This window comes from Nomascus leucogenys, chromosome 9 (genome assembly GCF_006542625.1).
Source record: "Nomascus leucogenys isolate Asia chromosome 9, Asia_NLE_v1, whole genome shotgun sequence".
Taxonomy (NCBI): domain Eukaryota; kingdom Metazoa; phylum Chordata; class Mammalia; order Primates; family Hylobatidae; genus Nomascus; species Nomascus leucogenys.
This window is the reverse complement of record NC_044389.1, coordinates 85,268,203-85,285,846: the sequence shown is the minus strand read 5'-3', so window position 1 is coordinate 85,285,846 and position 17,644 is coordinate 85,268,203. Positions and strand designations below refer to the sequence as shown.

The following is a 17,644-nucleotide window of genomic DNA, read 5'->3' as shown; positions in this document are numbered from 1 at the left end:
AAGAGGATCACTTGAGCTCAGTAGGTTAAGCCTACAGTGAGCCATGTTTGCATCACTGCACTCACCTTGGACAACAGAATGAGACCCTGTCCCCAAAAATAAATATATATTCAGTACACTGTCAGTAGAGAGAATCTCTACATCTTATCTCTGCTGTCCCTTCTGTATCCACAATTTTCTTGCAGCACCTTCTAAGTATTTATTGAATCATTTTCCTCCTCTCCAAACTTTCTCTTTTGCTCTAGCTTAGGCTGTTTGTTTCCAACTTTTGCGTGGACTGTGGCAGAGCCTTCAATTTGGTCTCTGTCTCCAGTTTTATCCCTAACTAATTCACCAAGGCCTAAAACCTTCCCATGGTGCCTTACTTTGCCAAAGTGGAGGGAGACCTTTCTATGTTCTGGCCCACCAAACTCATTCTCCTCCCTCCTTTCCTTGCCCTGTATGTTCCAGCAACACTAAATTAATTGTTGAACCCCATTTAGGTGTATTGTTTCTTATCGCCATTCCTTTATTCATGCTGCCTTCCCTACTTGCTTGTAACCTGCCTTTTACCAAAATAATGAGAGACATAGTGTATTAGAGAAGAAAGTAAACATTTCCGTTTTCTTTCTCAGAAAAATGAACTGTCATGTATCTTTATTTTCTTTCTTTTAAGGGATGTTACTGGCTGGTTTTATGATTAGGAATGTTCCATTCATCAATGAACATGTCCATGTTTCTAAGACATGGTCTTCAATTTTAAGAAGCATTGCCCTTACCATTATTCTAATACAAGCTGGGCTTGGACTCGATCCACAGGTAGATTTACAATTACAAATCGAGTAAGGTTATTTCAAATATTAGAGGATGGTGAGAAAGAAAAAGAAGGAAAAATTTTATTTACCTGTTCCAAGTGGAGTCTGTAAACAAACCTAAGATAAAGAAAAAAAGGCCGGGCATGGTGGCTCATGCCTGTAATCTACAAAAATTAGCCGAGCGTGGTGGCATTTACCTGGTAATCCCAGCTACTCTGGAGGCTGAGGCAAAAGAATCGCTTGAACCTGAGCAACGGAGGTTGCAGTGAGCTGAGATAGTGCCACTGTACTCCAGCCTGGGGGACAGAGTGAGACTCCATCTCAAAAAAAACAAAACAAAACAAACAAACAAAGAAAAAAACAGAAGAAAAAATGACTGTATAGAAATATTGGCACCTTAGTGGCACATATACACCATGGAATACTATGCAGCCATAAAAAAAATGAAGAGTTCATGTCCTTTGTGGGGACATGGATGAAACTGGAAACCATCATTGTCAGTAAACTATCACAAGGACAAAAAACCGAACACCACATGTTCTCACTCATAGGTGGGAATTGAACAATGAGAACACATGGACACAGGAAGGGGAACATCACACTCTGGAGACTGTTGTGGGGTGGGGGGGAGGGGGGAGAGATGGCATTAGGAGATATACCTAATGCTAAATGACGAGTTAATGGGTGCAGCACACCAACATGGCACATATACATGTTACATGTATACATATGTAACAAACCTGCACATTGTGCACATGTACCCTAAAACTTAAAGTATAATATTAATAAAATAAAAAAAGAAACTGGCACCTTAATTTCTATTTCTAGCCATCATAATCACTGATATGAAGAGAACTGACTGTGTTGTAAGGTCTTTATTAGCGATCTAATAATTTGCACAGAGATAAATGTTATGTAGCACCTATATTATTTGGGAGGCTCTTCTATGGAGAACTATGTACTTTTCAGTTAACATAGGGTAAGAAAAACCTTATAAAATTCTTTTTCTTTTTTTAGGGAGATTAAGAATTTCAGTAATTTTTTATGACGTTTTCTCCACAGGATTATGTTCCTGATTATCTTTGCATTATTGTAAAATCTAATATTTTAAAGCATTTCTTAAAATATTACATTCTAGGGATCATAAATCCTATCTATAAGAAGATGACTATTCATGAATATGACAGCCACTCAAATAAATGTAGCAAATGTGGTTTAATAGAAATAGCTCAAGAGCATAAATAATTATAGCCAATGAGATTATATTCTCCAGTAGAAAGTATGAACCAAGGAGAAAATTGAAAAGTTCTCCCTTTTTTTTTTTTTTTTTTTTTGAGATGGAGTCTCGCTCTGTCGCCCAGGCTGGAGTGCAGTGGCACAATCTCGGCTCACTGCAAGCTCCACCTCCCGAGTTCACGCCATTCCCCTGCCTCAGCCTCTCCGAGTAGCTGGGACTACAGGCGCCCGCCACCACGCCCGGCTAATTTTTTTTTTTTTGTATTTTTAGTAGAGACGGGGTTTCACCGTGGTCTCGATCTCCTGACCTCGTGATCCGCCCGCCTCGGCCTCCCAAAGTGCTGAGATTACGAGCGTGAGCCACCGCGCCTGGCCAAGTTTTCCCTTTTAAAATGAATTATGCAGTTTTTAAGTTATTTTCTTTGGCATGTTGGTATTCTATTTATACTTATTAAGTTAATCAAACAGTTCATATCAAAAAGTTAATGGGAAAACACTAATAGGACACTATTATTATACTATTTATTAGGAAAGTTTGGGAAGGTAGCATTAGCTATTTAATCACAGTAAAATTGATCTTTTAATAATTAAAATACAATAATATTTTATAAAAGATGAAATTGTTTATAATCCAACCTATGATGACATATAAAATAGAGTTCAAAGTCCAGTGGGACAATCTGTTAAAATGAGATTTCGTTTAGTGAAAGCTTCTTATGAAAAAAGACTTTATAGTTCGACATTTGTTAAAATAATTTTCTTGTTGGCCATTGTAAATGTATCTAAATGTGACTGTTTTGTATTTCAGGCTTTGAGGCATTTGAAGGCGGTTTGTTTCAGATTGGCTGTAGGTCCATGCCTTATGGAGGCAAGTGCAGCTGCTGTTTTTTCCCACTTCATTATGAAATTTCCCTGGCAATGGGCATTTCTATTAGGGTAATTTCTTTCCCATTTTTTCTTATGGAAATATTCAATTAAGGATGCTTGGTTAAAACTGTTAAAATATTCAGAATGTTGTATAGAAAAGCTCTATTAAAATTCATTTCACAGTGTTAAAATCCTTGGAAAGCAGTTGATTAAAAGCAGAGCCATGTCCCAAATTGTACGAATTTTTTTTAACAAACATTCATAGCCCCTAAATGTTTATCATCAAGAAAATTCACATGATCAATTTATTCCTTTTCATCTGTATTATAACATATCTGTATGTTTTAATCTATCTAATGGCCTCTTCCTCATAGCTATATGTAAATATAGTTGCACATTTCATATATATGTATGTGTATATATATATATATATGAGAAATATTTTATATAGACATAGGTGTATAAATATAAACTCTCCCATTTTAAAGAAAGCAAGCAAACAAAAACTCTTGCCGTATATCCATTGCCCCATCCGTCTTTATCTACCATCCATTTGTGTTATGTTTGAATTCCTCAAAATAAGCCTGTAACTACTGTCTCTAGATCCTAACTCCTTTTCATTTCTTAATTCATCAACTTTTGTCTCTGTTTATCCATTCCAATGACACTCATAGCAAAGTTCATCTATTACATAGTTACTATAAAATCCAGTGAATTTTTAAATTAATGTTTATGATAAAATACTCAAATGCACTTTTATTTTAAAAATTAGAACTTTATAAATAAAGGAGGAATGACCTTAGACTATGCCTTCAAATCATAATGCCCATAACTCTACCCAAAGTGACAACTCTTAAGAGTTTTTTTCTTCTCCAATTTTTATTTCGGCTCAAGGGGTACATGAGCAGGCTTGTTATATGGATAAATTGCATGTCACAGGGGTTTGGTATGCAGATTATTTTGTCACCCAGGTTATAAGTATAATACCCAATAGGTAGTTTTTCTATTCTCCCCCTCCTTCCACCCTCCACCCTCAAATTCACCTAGTGACGATTGTTCCCTTCTTTCTGTCCATGTATACTCAGTGTTTAGCTCCCACTTATAAGTGAGAATATGGGATATTTGGTTTCCTGTTCCTGTGTTAATTCACTTAGGATAATGGCCTCAATTCCATCCACGTTGCTCCAAAGGACATGATCTCGTTCTTTCCTATGGCTGTGTATTACTCTATGGTGTATATGTGCCACATTTTCTTTATCCAGTTCACCATTGATGGGCGTTTAGGTTGATCTCATGTCTTTTTTATTTTTTTCATTAGTTTTTAAGGAACAGGTGGTGTTTGTTTACATGGAAAATATTTTTAGTGATAATTTCTGAGATTTTGGTGCACCCATCACCAGAGCAGTGTACACTGCACCCAGGGTGTAGTCTTTTATCCCTCACCCTCCTCCTACTCTTCCCCCAAGTCCCCAAAGTCCATTGTATCATTCTTATGCTTTTGCATCCTCATAGCATAACTCTCACTTATAAGTCATAACATACAATGTTTGGTTTTTTCATTCCTGAATTACTTCACTTAGAATAATGGTCTCCGACTCCTTCCAGGTTGCTGTGAATGCCATTATTTCATTCCTTTTTAAGGCTGAGTAGTATTCCTTTTTAAGTATTATTCCTTTTTAAGGCTGAGTAGTATTCCGTCCATGGTGTGTGTGTGTGTATATATATACATATATACACATATATATATGCACATGTATATATATGTGTGTGTGTATATATATACATAAATATACATATATACATATATACACACACACATATGTGTATATATACACACACACATATGTGTATATATACACACACATATATGTATATATACACACATATGTGTGTATACACACATATACACATATGTGTGTATACACATATATACATATATACACATATATGTGTGTATATACACATACATATATACACCACATTTTCTCTATGCATTCATTGATTGATGGGCATTTGAGCTAGTTCCATATTTTTTGCAATTGCAAATTGTGCTGCAATAAACGTGTGTGCAAGTGTTTTTTTCATATAATGACTTCTTTTCCTCTGGGTAGATACCCAGTAGTGGGATTGCTAGATCAAATGGTAGATCTACTTTTAATTATTTAAGAAATCTTCATACTCTTTTCCATAGTGGTTGTACTAGTTTACATTCCCCCCAGCAGTGTAAAAGTGTTCCCTTTTTACCACACCCATGGCAACATCTATTTTTTTTTTATTTTTTGATTATGGCTATTCTTGGAGGAGTGAGATGGTATCGCATTGTGGTTTTGTTTCATTTCCCTGATAATTAGTGATATTGAGGATTTTTTCATGTTTCTTGGCCATTTATATATCTCTTTTGGGAAGTGTCTATTCATGTCCTTAGCACACTTTTTGATAGGATAATTTGTTTTTTTCTTGCTGATTTGTTTGAGTTCCTTATAGATTCTGGATATTAGTACTTTGTTGTATGCATAGTTTGTAAAGATTTTCTCCCACTCTATAGGTTGTCTTTTTACTCTGCTGATTATTTCTTTTGCTGTGTAGAAGCTTCTTAGTTTAATTAAGTCCCATCTATTTATCTTTGTTTTTGTTGCCTTTGCTTTTGGGTTCTTGGTCATGAAGTCTTTGCCTAAGCAAATGTCAAGAAGGGTATTTCCAATGTTACCTTCTAGAATTTTTATAGTTTCAGGTGTTAGATTTAAGTCTTTGATCCATCTTGAGTTGATTTTTGTATAAGGTGAGAGATGAGGATCCAGTTTCATTCTTCTACATATGGCTTGCCAATTATCTCAGCACCATTTGTTGAATAGGGTGTCCTTTCCCAACTTTATGTTTTTGTTTCCTTTGTCAAAGATCAGTTGGCTTAAGTATTTGGCTTTATTTCTCGGTTCTCTATTCTGTTCCATTGGTCTATGTGCCTATTTTTATACCAGTATTATGCTGCTTTGGTGACTATAGCCTTATAGTATAGTTTGAAGTCAAGTAATATGATGCATCCACATTTGTTCTTTTTGCTTAGTCTTGCTTTGGTTATGCGGGCTATTTTTGGGTTCCACATGAATTTTAGGATTGCTTTTTCTAGTTCAGGGAAGAATGATGATGTAGATTGCTTTTGGCAGTATGGTCATTTTCAAAATATTGATTCTACCTATCCATGAGCATGTGATGTGTTTCTGTTTGTTTGTTTCATCTATGATTTCTTTCTGCAGTGTTTTGTAGTTTTCACTGTAGAGGTCTTTCACCTCCTTGGTTAGGTATATTCCTAAGTTGGTTTGCTTGGGGTTTTTTCTTTGGTTTTGTTTGTTTGTTGGTTGGTTTGTTTTTTGCAGCTGTTGTAAAAGGGGTTGAGATCTTGATTTAATTCTCAGCTCAGTCACCGTCGGTGTATACCAGTGCTACTGATTTGTGTACATTGATTTTGTATCCTGAAACGTTACTGAATTCATTTATCAGATCTAGGAGCTTTTTGGATGAGTCTTTAGGGTTTTCTCATTATATGATCATATCATCATGAACAGCAACAATTTGACTTCCTCTTTACTGACTTGGATGCCCTTTATTTCTTTCTCTTGTCTGATTGCTCTGGCTAAGACTTCCAGTACTATGTTGAATAGAAGTGGTGAAAATGGGCATCCTTGTCTTGTTCCAGTTCTCGGGGGGAATGCTTTCAACTTTTCCCCATTCAGTATAATGTTGGCTGTGGGTTTTTCTTTCTCTCTCTCTCTGTTTTTTTTTTTTTATTTTTTATTTTTTGAGATGGAGTCTTGCTCTGTTGCCCAGGCTAGAGTACAATGGCCCAATCTCAGCTCACTGCAACCTCTGCCTCCCAGGTTCAAGTAATTCTCATGCCTCAGCCTTCCAAAGACCTGGGAGTAGCTCCCCAAGCTCACCAGCATCTATTACTTTTTGACTTTTTAATAATAGCCATTCTGCCTCCTGTGAGGTTGTATCTCATTGCAGTTTTGTTTTGCATTTCTCTAATGATTAGTGATGTTGAATATTTTTCCATATACTTGTTGACTACGTGTTTGTCTTCTTTTGAGAAGTGTCTGTTCCTGTCCTTTGCCCATTTAATGGGGTTGTTAGGTTTTTGCTTGTTGATTTTTCTAAGTTCTTTTTGGATTCTGGATATTAGACTTTTGTCAAATGCATGGTTTGCAAATATTTTCTCCCATTCCACCATTCCATAGGTTGTTGATGATTTCTTTTGCTGTGCAGAGCCCTTTAGTTTAATTAGGTCCCATTTGTCAATTTTTGTTTTTGTTGCAACTGCTTTTGGCGCCTTCGTCATAAAGTGTTTTCCAGAATTGAAACTTCCTAGGATATGTCCAGAATGGCCTGTATCCAGAATGGTATTTCTTAGGATATGTCCAGAATGGCCTGTATCCAGAATGGTATTTCTTAGGATATCTTCCAGGGTTTTTATAGTTTTGAGTTTTACATTTAAGTCTTTAATCTATCTTGATTTTTGTAAACAGTGAAACGTATGGAGTCCAGTTTCAATTTTCTGCATACGGCTAGCCAGTTATCCCAGCACAATTTCCGAGTAGGGATTCCTTTCCCCATTGTTTGTTTTTGTCAAGTTTGTTGAAGAGTAGATGGCTATAGGTGTGTGGCTTTATTTCTGTGTTCTGTAACCTGTTCCATTGGTCTATGTCTGTTTTTGAGTTCCCTACAGATTCTGGATATTAGTACTTTGTTGGATGCATAGTTTGTAAAGATTTTCTCCCATTCTATAGGTTGTCTTTTTACTCTGCTGATTATTTCTTTTGCTGAGCATAACCATGCTGTTTTGCTTACTATAGCATTGTAGTACAGTTCGAAGTCAGGTAGTGTGACGCTTTCGGCTTTGTTCTTTTTGCTTAGGATTGCTTTGGCTATTTGGGCTTTTTTTTTTTTTGGCTCCAAATGAATTTTAGAATGCTTTTTTTAATCCTGTGAAAAATGTCGTTGGTAGTATGATAGGAATAGCATTGACTCTGTAAATAGCCTTAGGCAATATGGCCATTTTAACAATATTGCTTCTTCCTACCTGTGATCGTGGAATGGTTTCCTTTTGTTTCTCTTGTCTCTGATTCTTTGAGCACTCATTTGTAATTTTCATTGTAGAGATATTTCACCTCCCTGCTTAGCTGTATTCCAAGGTATTTTGTAGTTTTTTTGTGGCTATTGTGAATGGGATTGCATTCTTGATTTGGCTGTCAGCTTGGATGTTGTTGGTGTATAGAAATGCTACAGATTTTTGAACATTGATTTTTGTATCCTGAAACATTGCTGAAGTCATTTGTCAGCTCTGGGAGCTCTTGAGAGGCTACTATGGCATTTTCTTTGTATATAAGTGTTTCACCTATGAAGAGGCAAAGCTTGACTTCCATTCTTCCTATTTAGATGTCTGTGTTTCTTTCTCTTGCCTAATTGCACTGGCTAGGACATCCAGCACTATGTTGAATAGGAGTAGTGAGAGTGGGCATCCTTGTCTTGTTCCAGTTCTCAAAGGGAATATTCCAGCTTTTTCCCATTCACTATGAAGTTGGCTGTGGGTTTGTCATAAATGGCTCCAATTATTTTGAGGTATGCTCCTTCAGTCAGTGGACTGGGAGAGGCAGATCCACCCTCAATGTGGTTGGGCACTGAGGTGTTCCCAGTCCACTGGCAACAACACTCTGATGGGGTGTGCCAGCCAAAGTGCTTCATTGTAGTGATTGTAGCAAGGTCCCCACTCACACATATGTGCCAGCAGCAGCAGCACACAGCAGGTATGCATGTGTTGGCAGGGGTGCAGTGCCGGCAGGAGTGGGATGGGGGTGTTCTGCATACTTGCATGTGCCAGCCGGGGCAATGGTGCTGTGGGGTGCACTCATGTGCCACTGGGGACAGAGTGGCAGCATCTTCGTGAGTTTTATCTTATCATTCTAGATCTTTAAAAATAATGTTCTGGACTTCTAACAAATGTATTTGTGAACCCAGAGAAAAAAAAGAGTATTATTTTGTGCATTTTTATTTAATCGTACCCAAGAAAATTTTACTTTACAATTTGTTCTTTTCACTCAACAATAGTCTTGAAGTTTATCCATCTCAAGATGGATACACACGTAGTTTATTCCTTTTAATTGTATAAGATTACATTGTATGTCAACAGCAGATTTTATTTACAATGTTACAACAAAAATAGCATTTTGTCTCATTTTACATAAATATAAGTTTGTCTAGAATAGTTACCTGGGTTATATGCATTTTTAGTTTGATGTACACTGCCAAAATCCCTTCGGTATGGCCACTTTAATTTGCCCTAATACCAATAGCTTATGAGCATACCTGTTGTTCTTGAAAATCCTTGATATTATTAAATTTTATAATGTTTTCCAATCTGATAATTGAAAAAATGGCATATTTTTGTTGTTTTAATTTGCATTTCTGTGATTATTCACAAGCTTGAATATCTTTTATATATGTGTTGTCCTTCAACTTTTCCTTATCTGTAACTAGCCTGTTCATATCCTTTGTCCATTTTTTTGTTGAGTTGGTCTTCTCTTCTTTGTTAATTATATCTGTTATATGCATTTGTAAATTATATGTATTGCAAATATCACTAGATATTTAATTTATTTGTGATGATTTGTTTTCACTCTAAGAAGTGTATTTTGTTATTTTCAACAGACAAAATTGCCAATACACAACACTGTTCACTTGACTTTGAAAATGAAAAAGAAAAAAAGGGGGAGAAAGAGCAGAATTGCTTTTGAAGCTTTTGGAAGTTTTGAAGTACTTTATTGTAGTACTTTTGAAGTTGCTTTTGAAGTACTACTTTAATAAAATTGAATGTATCAAAATCTCTTTTTATGTCTAATGGCTTTGTATGTACCATTCAAAACGTCCTTTTTACCTCATGATCACAAATATATTATTCTACATTTTCTTCTTTTTTTTTTTTGAGGCAGAGTCTTGCTGTCACCCAGGCTGTAGTGCAGTAGCGTGATCTCAGCTCACTGCAACCTCCACCTCCCAGGTTCAAGTGATTCTCCTGCCTCAGCCTCCCACGTAGCTGGGACTACAGGCAGGCACCACTGCACCCAGCTATTGGTTTCATCATGTTGGCCAGGCTGGTCTCAAATTCCTGATCTGTCTGCCTCAGCCTCCCAAAGTGCTGGGATTACAGGTGTGAGCCATCGCGCCTAGCCCCCTACATTTTCTTATTACTACTTTTCCTTTTAAGCTTTTAACATTTATTATGTGTAAGGATCTATCTATATTCCTTTCCACATAAATAGTTATCTCAACACCATTTATGAAAGATTTCTTTCTTTCTCCCACTGATTTAAAATACCAATTGTATGATGTAACATATCCCATAGATTTGTTTCCACGCTTTGTATTCTCTTTTCTTCCAATTTATTTTGTCTATTTATATGTCACTATTATTCAGTTTTAACTATTTTACCTTTACAAAAACAGTATCTTGTTTTCTTAAGTTTACTTGATCTTTCGTTCTAAGATCTTATTCTTCCAAATGAATTTTATAATCAGCTTGTCAAGCTCAGTAAAAATCCCTGCAAAGATTTTGATTGGTGTATCCCTGATTAATTTATTTGGGGGAGAGATTACATCTTTATATTATTGAGGCTTTGGCCGGGTGTGGTGGCTCACGCCTATAATCCCAGCACTTTGGGAGGCCAAGGCAGGCATATCACTTGAGGTCAGGAGTTCAAGACCAGCCTGGCCAAAATGGTGAAACACCGTATCTACTAAAAACACAAAAACTAGCTAGGCGTGGTGTTGGGCGATGGTAAATCGAGGCTTTTTAGTTCACACTTGTGAAATGTCTAAGTATTCAGGTATTATCTTAATTATTATATTATTATATTCACAACTTTTATAAAAGTATAGACTATCTTCACAGTTTTGTTCTTAGATATTTTGTTTTTAATTGATGTTGTGGATTAAATTCTCTTTGATCACTTATTCCTGGGGAAGCCAGCTGCCATGTCCTGAGGCAGACCTGTGGAGAAAACCCCATTGGAAAAAACTGAAGCCTGCAATAGCTACATGAGTAAACTTGGAAGCAGATCTTCTCCCACCCCACCCTACCTCATGGGAAATCTTAAGTCAAGGCATACAGCTAAGCCGTGCCCAGATTCCTGACCCACAGAAATCATAAGACAATAAATATTTGTTGTTTTAAGCTGCTATGTTTGGGGATGACTTGTTAAGCAAAATGAGAAAAATAATACAACAGGTGATTACAATGTGCAGCAGAGTCCAGGAACTACTGAACTAGACCAGTATGTGGTCTTAGAGAAGTCTAGTCTCTTCTTGAGCCCACAGGGAAATCTGTAGCATAAACTGCACCATAGAGGTTGTACAGCCAGAAGCAAATGGGCTAAACTATTAGACACTCACATCAGTCAGTCACTGGCAGATGCTGTCTGGAGGGAAAGTAGAGGGGTGCACAACCTCCCTAGTATTTCCAGGTAGGTGCTTGTCAGCAGGACAACGGTTCTGGAAACCTGCAGATATTAGCAGCCAACAAGCAGCACTGGGAGATGTGTTCATTGACCTGGTAAATGGATTCTGGTAGGAGCACCAAAAGCATTTCTACACAGGATATACTTCAGCCTTTATAAAGTAAATGTAGAAGAGATGAGGTGAAATTCTGGAAAAGATATGCCAATAGAAGGTATTCTGAGCAGGAGCCTCCCTATTCCTCATGGGTGTCATCAACCACTCCAGAAATGTAACTGCCTTTGTAACTTAGGTGGCCACACTTGTTTTTTTGGGCAGACAACTCTGTTCCTTCCTTCCTTCCTTACTTATTTACTCAAGAGGTAGGAAATGTGTGGAAGGTAGATTTGTCTGACCATTCTTACAGTGGTACTACAAATAATCAACTATTTGGTTTCCCCAGAGGTCTCTCCTGCTCCCAGCATCTGCCATTTCAGGGTTTGGAGCACTTTTAGAAGCACATGTATCTTTTGAGGCGATCTTATTTACACACATTTTGGTTTATGATTTCCTTTTTTCAATCCTAAATTGTCTGTCTCTTATCTTCCTGGGATATACTTAGTTTCTTGTCCATTGAGGATTCACCTTTTGCTTTCTAGTTAGGTTATGAATTTTTCTATTACTTTTACATCTTCACTTCAAAGGATTTAGAAATAGAGGGAGAGGCTGCAACCTGTGCTCAGCCCAACATTTTAAACCACGTCTGTATAAAATTTTAGCCAGCACTAAACAATGCATGAAAAGTTTTATCACCATTAAATTGCATTCACTCAAATTTGAAATTCTTCTAAACAATGTTTGTTATAAAGTTATTATAAACTACTTGTACTTATAAAACACTACTTGATTAAAAAGATGCTTTTAAATTAATTTTCATTCTTTCTTTCAGTTTTGTCCTAAGTGCTGTCTCTCCTGCTGTTGTTGTCCCTTACATGACGATGTTGCAAAAAGATGGATATGGTGTTGAGGAAGGCATTCCAACCTTACTAATGGCTGCTAGCAGTATGGACGACATTCTGGCTATCACTGGATTCAATACATGTTTGAGCATAGTCTTCTCCTCGGGTAAACAAGAAAACATAACAACCACCAGATCATTCATGACCTTTTTTGTTAGTTCTTTAAACAGGGTTTCTGGCTTTGCTTCTTCGTTTATTAACCAAGACTGTTCAATTTAACATCTTTTTAATCTCCATAGAAAGCTCATTCCAGACCAAGGAAGATGTTTCAGTGGCTTAAGATACCACTACTTAACTCACATGATCTCATTTTAACAATCATGTGACAATTAATTTGATAAACCATATTATTACTATTTATCTGCTTATGTTGCTTTGGAATTTTATCAGTTCTCATTAGAAAAAATTAAGCAGCAGTATTATTTGTACTACTAATATTTTAATAGGCATTTTTGAAATGTGCCTTTTTGGCCATCCTAATAAACAACTGGTTGCTCTATTATAAGGCAACATAAACATACAGAGCTGGGACAGCCATATGCCTTTTTGGTAGTGTTAGGACAAGATCCTGCACCAGTTCTGATTCCCAAGGTGATATCTGGTCTTGAATATCATTACAGAAATTGTGAAAGTAAACATTTCCACATTTAGTAATGCTTTAATTATCTGCAATGTTTGAGTCTTCTGTATTATTGAAGCACTAAAATATTTTTAAGTTGAAAAGTAATATATATAGTTTTATAGTTTCTCTTAAAATCAGAAAATATAAATAAATAAGAAAAAGAGGAAAAGTTAAAAATAAAATCTGCAATAGTCACATCCAGAAGAAAAGAATCATTTCCTTCTGAACCTTTTGATATAAATCCATCCATATTCCCTTCCCTTCCCCCTTCCCTTCCCTTCCCCCATTTCTGTCAAATATTCTTATAAAAATCAGTGAATATTGACCAATATGTTCTTTTTTTTTTTTTTTTTTTTCGAGGCGGAGTCTTGCTCTGTCACCCAGGTTGGAGTGCAGTGGCACAATCTCGGCTCACTGCATGCTCTGCCTTCCGGGTTCACGCCATTCTCCTGCCCCAACCTCCCAAGTAGTTGGGACTACAGGCGCCCGCCACCACGCCCGGCTAATTTTTTTGTATTTTTAGTAAAGACAGGATTTCACCATGTTAGCCAGGATGGTCTTGATCTCCTGACCTCATGATCCGCCCGCCTCGGCCTCCCAAAGTGCTGGGATTACAGGCGTGAGCCATCACACCCGGCCTAATATGTTCTTATAACCTGAATTGTTTTACACTTAACTGTATATCACAAACATGTTTCTTTTCAGTAAATGTCTTTGTATATCATTTTTAATAGTTGTTTAGCTTGATGAAAGAATATACAATGTGCTGCATCATAATTACTTATCCTGTTCAAAATTAAAGTTAACTCCAATATTTACTATTAAAATAATACTTAGTTGTGCTGCTATAAAAATATTTTTTTAAATTAAAAAATTGGCCAGGCATGGTGGCTCATGCCTGTAATCTCAGCACTTTGGGAGGCCAAGAAGGGTGGATCACTTGAGGTCAGGAGTTCAAGACCAGACTGGCCAACGAACATGGTGAAACCCCGTCTCTACTAAAAATACAAAACTTAGTTGGGCATGGTGGTGGGCATCTGTAATCCCAGCTACTCAGGAGGCTAAAGCAGAAGAATCACTTGAACCCAGGGGGCAGAGGCTGTAGGGAGCTATCCAGCCTGGACAACAGAGCGAGACTCTGTCTCAAAAAAAAATTTTTTTTTAATTTAAAAAATAATACTTAGTTGAACATATAGAGAAATATTTGTACCTAATGTTCATATTTTCTTAAACTTAAAAGTGTAATTGTTGATCTAAAGGGTATATACATTTATGAGTGTTCTGAAACATATTGCCACAATATCATGTCCTACCAGGGTACATAAACTTGTCATTTCCTCTCACCTCTCTTCAAAACTTGGTATTACTAGCCTTTTTCATCTTTGCTAATTCGATAGGTGAAGGAGGGATCTCTATAAATGAAGTACTTTGAATACTAGTGATGTTAAATATCCATGTTTATTAGTCATTGGCATTTTGTAAATTGCTTTTCTTGAAAGTTTTTTGCCTATTTCTTTTAGGTGGGTTCACCTTTTGTTCTTTTTGATTTGTCAAGATTCTGCATTAAATTAAGAATGAAAACCTTTGTTTTATATACTTTAGTTTTTTCAATTTGTAATTTGGCTTTTAATTTTCTCACTCTTTTTACCATTCAGAAGTTAAAGTTTTTTATTGTCAATTGTGAAAATCTTTTCCTTCATGATTGGTATCTGTCATTCTTTCAAAAAATATTGTTATCAGTCATGTTTCAAAAAAATATCAAGACCAGCCTGGCCAACATAGCAAAGGTCCATCTCTACTAAAAATACAAAAAGTTAGCTGGGTGTGGTGGCACAGGCCTGTAATCCCAGCTACTCAGGGGGCTGAGGCACAAGAATCGCTTGAACCCAAGAGGCAGAGGTTGCAGTGAGCCAAGATCACACCACTGTACTCCAGCCTGGGTGACAGAGGGAGACTGTCTGAAAAAAAGAAAAAAAAATTCCTCTTCCTTTTGCCGGCTACTATGCCAAACACTGAGAATAAACAGTAGGCAACAACATTAGCTTTTATTGAATACTTGCTTGGCTCTTGTTCTAAGTTCCATATATGTCACCACTCATTTACAGGTAAGGAAACTGAGAAAGATGTTAAGTAATTTACTCAAGGTCAGAGATCCAATAAGTAGGGGAGCCAAGATACAAATCTGACAGTCTCACTCCACACCCACACATTTAACTCTTCTCTTCTCCACTGCCTCCCAACACAACAGAGAGACAAGATCAAATGGTGCATGTTCTCAAGGAGCTTGTATATTAAAGAAAAATTACAAATGGGATGAATATTACATTGTGAAGGTTAATATTAAGTGAGTGTCAACTTGATTGGATTGAAGGATCCAAAGTATTGTTCTCGTTTGTGTCTGTGAGGGTGTTGCCAAAGGAGATGAACATTTATTTAGTGGACTGGGAGAGGCAGATCCACCCTCAGTGTGGGTGGACACCATACAATCAGCTGCCAACATGGCTAGAATAAAGCAGGCAAAAGAAGGTTAGGAGAAGTTGACTTGCTGAGCCTTCTGGCCCTCATCATTCTCCCATGCCGGATGCTTCCTGCACTCAAATATCAGACTCCAGGTTCTTTGGCTTTTGGACTCTTGGACTTACTCCAGTTGTTTTCCAGGGACTCTCAGGCCTTCATCCAGGGACTCAAAGCTGGCCTGTCGGTTTCCCTACTTTTGAGGTTTTGGGACTCGGACTGAGCCAATACTAGATTCCTTGCTCCTCAACTTGCAGACGGCCTGTTGTGGGACTTCACTTTGTGATGGTGTGATTCAATTCTCCTTAATAAACTCCCTTTCGTACATATATATATATCCTACTAGTTCTATCCCTCTAGAGAACCATGACTAATACAGATTTTGATACTGAGGTAATGGAGTATTGCTGTAAGATACCTGAGAATGTGGAAGTGACTTTGCAACTGTGTAATGTGCAGAGGTTGGAACAGTTGGGAGGACTCAGAAGAAGACCAGAAGATGTGAGAAAGTTTGGAACTGCCTAGAGACTTGTTGAATGGCTTTGACCAAACTGCTGATAGTGACCTGGACAGTGAAGTCCAGGCTGAGGAGGTCTGAGATGGAGATGAAGAACTTGTTGGGAACTGAAGTAAAGGTCACTCTTGCTATGCTTTAGTAAAGAGACTGGTGGCATTTTGCCCCTGCCCTAGAGATTTATGGAACTTTGAAATTGAGAGAGATGATTGAAGACATCTGGTAGAAGAAACTTCTTTTTTTGTTGTTGTTGTTATACCTTAAGTTCTAGGGTATATGTGCACAACGTGCAGGTTTGGTACATAGGTATACATGTGCCATGTTGGTTTGCTGCACCCATCAACTCATCATTTACATTAGGTATTTCTCCTAATGCTCTCCCTCCCTCAGCCCTCCACCCCCCGACAGGCCCCAGTGTGTGATGTTCCCAGCCCTGTGTCCAGGTGATCTCATTGTTCAATTCCCACCTATGAGTGAGAACATGTGGTGTTTGGTTTTCTGTCCTTGTGATAGTTTTGCTGACAATGATGGTTTCCAGCTTCATCTATCTTCCTGCAAAGTACATGAACTCATCCTTTTTTATGGTTTTAGGTCTAACAATTAAGTCTTTAATCCATCTTGAGTTAATTTTTGTATAAGATGTAAGGAAGGAATCCAGTTTCAGCTTTCTACATATGGCTATCCAGTTTTCCCAGCATCATTTATTAAATAGCCAATCCTTTCCCCATTTCTTGTTTTTGTTAGGTTTGTCAAAGACCAGATGGCTGTAGATGTGTGGTCTTATTTCTGAGGCCTCTGTTCTGTTCCATTGGTCTATATATCTGTTTTGGTACCAGTACCATGCTGTTTTGGTTACTGTAGCCTTGTAGTATAGTTTGAAGTCAGGTAGTGTGATGCCTCCAGCTTTGTTCTTTTTGCGTAGGATTGTCTTGGCAATGCAGGCTCTTTTTTGGTTCCATATGAACTTTAAAGTAGTTTTTTTCCAATTCTGTGAAGAAAGTCATTAGTAGCTTGATGGGGATGGTATTTAATCTATAAATTACTTTGGGCAGTATGGCCATTTTCATGATATTGATTCTTCCTATCCATGAACGTGGAATATTCTTCCATTTGTTTGCGTCCTCTTTTATTTCGTTGAGCAGTGATTTGTAGTTCTCCTTGAAGAGGTCCTTCAACAACCCTTGTAAGTTGGATTCCTAGGTGTTTTATTTTCTTTGTAGCAGTTGTGAATGGGAGTTCACTCATGATTTGGCTCTCTGTTTGTCTATTAATGGTGTGTAGGAATGCTTGTGATTTTTGCACATTGATTTTGTATCCTGAGACTTTGCTGAAGTTGCTTATCAGCTTAAGGAGATTTGGGGCTGAGATGATGGGGTTTTCTAAATATACAATCATGTCAACTGCAAACAGGGACAATTTGACTTCCTCTTTTGCTAACTGAATACCGTTTATTTCTTTCTCCTGCCTGATTGCACTGGTCAGAACTTCCAACACCATGTTGAATAGGAGTGGTGAGAGAGGGCATCCTTGTCTTGTGCCAGTTTTCAAAAGGAATGCTTCCAGTTTTTGCCCATTCAGTATGATATTGCCTGTGGGT

At 37.3% G+C, this 17,644-nt stretch overlaps 1 protein-coding gene across 2 annotated transcripts in view; it reads left to right on the top strand.

Moving 5' to 3' along the window:
* SLC9B1 (solute carrier family 9 member B1) overlaps positions 1–17,644 on the top strand; it is a 119,317-nt gene that overhangs the window by 75,614 nt on the left and 26,059 nt on the right. For both annotated transcript variants that reach the window (XM_003257468.3, XM_004089041.3), the window contains exons 5-7: positions 656–798; positions 2,839–2,966; positions 12,328–12,503. In XM_003257468.3, coding sequence (XP_003257516.1) covers positions 656–798; positions 2,839–2,966; positions 12,328–12,503 — 447 coding nt within the window. The remainder of the gene's footprint in view (positions 1–655; positions 799–2,838; positions 2,967–12,327; positions 12,504–17,644) is intronic.